The sequence below is a fragment of the Centrocercus urophasianus genome, unplaced genomic scaffold, assembly GCF_019232065.1.
Source record: "Centrocercus urophasianus isolate 14NV4802_14NV808 unplaced genomic scaffold, USGS_Curo_1.0 seq_2, whole genome shotgun sequence".
In the NCBI taxonomy this organism is placed as follows: Eukaryota; Metazoa; Chordata; class Aves; order Galliformes; family Phasianidae; genus Centrocercus; species Centrocercus urophasianus.
In genome coordinates this window covers 12,133,329-12,139,328 of record NW_024884755.1, presented here as the reverse complement: position 1 = coordinate 12,139,328, position 6,000 = coordinate 12,133,329, and the positions used below count along the sequence as shown (strand labels likewise).

The 6,000-nt window shown below is 41.2% G+C and overlaps 1 protein-coding gene across 1 annotated transcript in view; it reads right to left on the bottom strand.

The window, feature by feature from the left end:
* Positions 1-1,789: 1,789 nt before the first annotated feature.
* Positions 1,790-6,000, bottom strand: part of WWOX (WW domain containing oxidoreductase) — a 468,833-nt gene continuing 464,622 nt past the window's right edge. The window contains exon 9 of the mRNA XM_042821839.1: positions 1,790-2,944. Within this exon, the coding sequence (XP_042677773.1) occupies positions 2,756-2,944 (189 nt within the window). The 3' untranslated portion in view covers positions 1,790-2,755. The remainder of the gene's footprint in view (positions 2,945-6,000) is intronic.

Sequence of the window (6,000 nt, the reverse complement as noted above, 5' to 3'; positions counted from 1 at the left end):
GCACTGAATCCGAGCTGAGTGTAAAAAATTATTTTCACAAGTGTTTCTAATAGAAGCAAACGCTCTGCAGCTTTGTGCCATTTTTTATTTGGAATGAAAATGAAAAAAAAAAATGCAAGGTTGGTTTTTTTTTTTTGTTTTTTTTTTTTGCTGGCTATCTCTGTGTAGGAGAGCAAGAGACAAAGGAAGAGACAGAGAAAGGGAATTAAAAAAAAAAGGAGAAAGAAAAAGGAAGAGAACAAGAGAAAGCAAGAGAGAGGAAACACTCACTGAGAGATTTTTACCTGAGTTGGAGAAAATGGGGACAGTTACATGCTAGTTAGCTGCAGTAATGCACCAGTGCCAGTGAGTATTTATTGACCAGAAACTGATCAACTCCATAAAGCCACCAGGCAGCTTGCTTTCATACTAATGCAAAATTATGCTGACGTTGAAAATGCTTTCTCCTTCTAATATTGAAAGAGGAAACTACGTGGGAAGAAAATTGGTGCCCAGGTGTTCTTTGAAGGAAGGTCGACAACCTCTTTAAGCATTGAGCAGTGCCAGTCATGGTGCACAGCCCTGCTGTCTTGGGCTGGGGGTGTTGGCATATGAGAGCAATTCATTTTTTGGTATGAAAAAGAAAAATAATCCTTTTGAGAAGACTGCTGCATGGGTGACAGAAGTTAATCAGTTTTTCACCCCAGACAAACTCCAGACAACCCAAGGAATTTGATTGTAACCAACACCTCAACGTGCAAGCACTCTGACCCACACCAACAAACCTTTCAGGCTTTACCCAATACCATGGTCTGGTCTGTGTAGCACAGAACAGACGTAGGAGACCAGAAAGAGTTTTTTTTTCTTCTTTCCAAAAAAGCTGAAAAGAGATGTTTCTCTTGCTGGAACAGCCGTTTTTATTTCTTTATTCTGCCAAATGTTTCAGTGCAGGAGCAAGAGCTGGCCTTGGGGTAGCAGCCTGCTGTAGAGGAAGAATGACGGGCAGGATTGCTTATTTAGGGAAGGCAGTGGCAGCACAGGCTGTGCAGCAGATATAAGCAAGGCCATATTGTTTTATTGCTGCTTTAGGAAAGGCTGCAGCGTTGGGTAAGGAAGTCAGCAAGCATCACTGGGGAAGTCGGCAGCAGCTGAGGCTGCACTTGGGCAGAAGGTTGAAAGATGCCAAGGGCTTTGGAAGAAAGAAAAAGCCCTCATTTCCTTGGTATAAAGCTGGGCCAGCTGATTCAGCCTAGATCGGAGCTCAGTAGCTCCCAGCTTCCCCACTGAAGAAATTTAAGTTTACAGAAAGAGAGAGCCCTTACCTGCAGAGACTTCCACCCTTGTGCACAGGAGACTGAACGCTGTCCATCTAAGGAGAGCTCACACTGAGCTAGGGTTAGCTGGAAATGCAAGCATTAGAGTCAAAACAGTATATGGCTTTTAGGTATAGCTGTGTCATCCTCATTCCTTACCGAAGTATGGTGGGGTTTTCCATAGGAACATGCTAGGAGTGCTCCTCCCAGGTGACGGCGTGCCTTATTGGAACACCTATGCAGCAGCTGAGTCCATATGAGACAAATCATAAGAGACAGACTGTGAGCAATAAATCATTAATAAGGGGGGTCATTTAAGCTTCTATTAACAATGTGTCCTTCTATTTATGTGTTTATATTCTGTCCACAGAAAATGTGATGCTGGACTGATGATGGCTTAGGACAACGTTCTGGCATGAAGACAGCTACAAAGCACAAAGTACAGAAAAAAAAATAAATAAAAGAACTCAGAAAGAAACAAGAAAAAAACAGCATTCTCTTGGTATCAACGAGAAGCTCTTTATTTTTCCTCAAGTTTTCTTTTCTAAGAAAAAAAAATAACTAAGACATTTGCAGAAATGAGACAAACTTTCTCTTCAGGTGATAGTATTCAAGCAAGCATGTTGTTTTATTAAATTTAAAGAAAAATAGAGAAATTTGGATTGGGATACAGTATCAGGAGAACTGAGAAACTGTGAATTTTCCAAGAAAAAAACAAACTCCTTAAAACTGTGAAGTGAGAAAAGGATGAAAATACCACTTAACCCCCTGATTACACCCTGTGCGTTCTTTAGAAGACAACATCATCTTTGCTAATTCTATATTAGGGAATGGTTTATAAAGTATCTTTTATTATAATCTTTTAAGACAAAAGAAATATTTAATTAGCTGTGATTTTGACATCTCTGTTCAGAAGCCTTCTTGCACCCTCTGTTTTTAGATAGCATGGAAGTATTTGCAGCCAATAGTCAAGGGCAGGAGAGATCTCTTTCCCTAATAACCTTTTTATTCGCCACACCCTAAAAAATCCTTGCAGGGAAAAGGAATCAACATCACTACCATATCCCGATCGATACCTACAGCCTAACAGGCAGTAATTATCAAAATAAAGAGGAAATCCCATATTGGGCTACCTACCTAACCCATTAATCAAAACAACAGAGAATATCTGTGGCACCGCGTTTCTGCAATAGCACAAAGCACGCCTCCTTGGGTTACACTTTGAACAGGCTATAATCAAAAGAAGAGAAGCACGACTAACTAAGCCCCAGGAAGCCGCATTGTCCCTTTAACCCGCCGTATTCCCCATTTCCCATTAGTACTTAACATTTTTCACTATGTTGTGACTGCTATTATTTCATTTAACACTGGTTAATCTCTATCGGAGGTATACGGAAACCCTCTAGATGATAAGATTGGACGGGCTCCAGCGCTGGCAGGTTCCGAGCGTGCGGGGCGTTCCGTCACGGGGACCGCCTGCCAAGCTGCTCGCGGATCAGCCTCTCGCTCAGCTCCCAAAGGGCCGCGGCCGTCAGCTCATTGCGAGCCTCGGCCGAGGGCAGGCAGCGGCAGCAGTTGTTGAAGTACATCCCACCCAGCCCCTCCAGCTCGGCGGCCGTCGCGCAGTACACGGTCGTGGCAGCTCCTTGTTGCTGAAATGACAAAAGAATAAAAAAATAAAAATTGGAAATAAACCCTATATATATATATATACACACACACGCATAAACGTAGATATGTTTATATAGAGAGCAATACAGGTATTTTTATCGCTGTCAATTTGCTTGCAGTCTGTCGGAGCTGTGCATCTTTAGGAGAGCATCTCTAAACGCACTGCAACCAAAGCATTGCTAAGGATGCTGCTGCCTCTCTGCCTCCCAGCCACTTACCTACGACACCCTAATGAGAAGTTATTTTCTCCTTTTTATTTGCTCTTAGAGTGAAAGAAATAATCCAGAATCTCATTACCTGATCTCTGCTCTTTTGCTATTTTTCAACAAACCCTGGTGGGTACTGAAAAAAAAAGCCTAAAACCCAAAAAGTTGATCCAACAAACCAGAAAAGTTGATCCAAGTTTCAAAGCAGCACCTAAAAGCTCCCTTCCAACCTCCAAACACAGGCACCACCATTTCCAAACCCTGGCAAGCAGTTCAAACTGACGGGTGCATCTATTTTGGTGGGTTGGTTTTTTTAAAGCCTCTTGTACAAAATTAACCTGGGCACTCCAATTAAGACCTATCACGTAAAATGCAATCGGGCTTTGTGCCAAACCAGCCCATCTATCTCTGATCAGTGGTTTTGCTGCGGCCACTGTCACCACTGCTGTGCAAGTATGTTTATTTGCCAGTTCTGCACAGACGCGAGCCTTTCCAGTCTTTTGTTTTGTTTTTTAATTCTCTAATAACCATTTTCTCATGTCTTACAATGCTTTAAGAAGCAGGTATATTACATGCTTCTGTGGAGCAGAGGTGGTTATTTTTTTTTTCCTTTTTCCTTCTTTTATTTTTTTAAACACAAAGTGAACTCATGTGAGGAATGGGCTTCTCTGAATTTCTCCAACAGAAAGCCAGAGCTGGAGGGCATGTGGGCAGCAGTGGGTACACCTCAGGGATGGGGCACTCAGGGCTGCAAGCACAGTGCCAGGAGGGATGCAAAGAGAGCGTGAAACTGGCTGCCTTTGTAAACTGTAATTAAAAATAATAGGTGAGAGCGCAAAGCAAGACACTGCGCACAACGCTAATTTAAAACCGATAGTTTATGTGGCATCTAGTGATTATTTATGTACATCTTAGTCCTTTCTGTGGTAACTCATTATGACCTGATAGGAATCAGAATAAAGAAGCTGCCAAGTATGATAGAAAAAGTAAACAAAGAGAAATTAGACGTTGCCACATTAGGATAATTTAATGGGAAAAGAGAATGAGCTTCAACCTCTTGTGACTTTCCTGCAGTTGTTTTTTTTTTTCCCCAGCCTTTCAGTGTCAGGAACAGGGAAACTCAGGGCGCTGTTAGGGGGGTCAGCCTCCAAAAACTCTACTCTGCATTCTCATCCTTCAAGGGCAGCCTTTCTAAAAAACCTCAGTTCCCTTAATTGAGGTGTCTCAATTTTGTAACAGCAAAGAAAGGCGTATTTGTCTGCAAGATAGGCAATTTTCTCAGAAGATGGGATTAAACTGATAATGATGGCTCCACGGCTTAGGAATGATCTCCCATAACAACGTAAACCAAACCTGTCTGTATTAAGGCACATATTTATCTGCAGACCAAAATATTTTTAAAATTACTATAATGCAAAGCAATCCTCTTATTAAACCACTATATTTTTAAAAAAAGAGAAAGTATCTTAAAGGCAGTAGCAGAAATGTAAGAGTTCTACTAAAGATAATATAAACAGAGAACAATATTACACTCATTTGAACTATCTTGTAAAGCTCCACAGCACAGGTATGTTTACTGTATTCAGCTGTTTAGAATAACCCCCAAAGAGTGTTATTATTAATTTTTGCAAGCAATTCAACTGGACTTTTATTGGAAAGGTAAAATTAAACTGAAGTGCTCATTGCAGAATGAGAGCCCTTAAGCTTTGCTGTCCAGCCAAGCCAAACTCAGGCTAGCTTGAAGAGAACTCAGCTAATTCATAAAGGAAAGTTTATCGGAGCAGTTCAAAATCAAACCTTTTCAAATGAGTCAAATTTGATGATTCTTATACAAAATTCTCAGCAGGCAGAGAACATCCTACAGCACAAAGGCAGCGCTTTATACCTCCAACACTGACACAACCCCAACTCCAAAAGAAGAGAACAGTTTTCCCTGTATGCGTGTAAGATATTTACTTTAAGTGATAAAAGATTATGTGGCTGGAAGCCCAAAGCACTTTATCATGTGATGCCTCCAGTGTTTCACTGAGGACTGGATGTAAGCAATGTGCCATTTGCTTTTTGGCTGTGTATATCTTTACATCTTTCTAAGTGTTTCAATTGTCCTGAGTGGTTTGGTAGAAGAAAGTTCAATTGGTCTCACATAGGAAGAAAAATACGCCTTCTTTTTATTATTTAAGAGAAATGCAGTCTTATTTATCTCTTTGTTGACAGAGGGTAAAGCTTAAATATCAGAGAATAACGGACAAATGTGAACTCATCAAGCCTAGGAACTTAATGGTAACAAAAATGAGAAACAGAAGGTAACTCTCAGGTTCCCAAAGCCATTCAAGCATCTAAATTCCTTTGATGAATGCAGGATCTTAAGTGACTCACCCAGGGACAGAGGGGACTCAATAATGCTCTGGGTCGGGTGGGATGTTGGGAGGTCGCCATCCCAACAGGACCCAAGGAAGCCCAGAGTGACCATGCCATATGGGAAGGTCCTTGTGCAACAGACCCCTGCTTGGCATCAACCTCCCCAAAAGAGGCGGGGCTGTGGATAACTGCAGAGCCAATGTAGAGTTGGGCTGAGAAAATGCTGAGTTTCTCAGTAAATATTGTTTAGCCTTTCTGAACACAGTCTTTTGAATGACATCTTTATATGCCGGGCCTTATGACAATTTAATAACAAGTTTTAATTTTTTTGCTCATCAGCTTTCCTGTTCACATATCATCAGCATACGACAGCGGAGGATGGTAGGGAATCTAATTAGTAAACAATTCCATACTGCTGATACAAGATGAAACATTCTTAAACCGATAAAAAGAGCACTTTAATCACTGTTGAA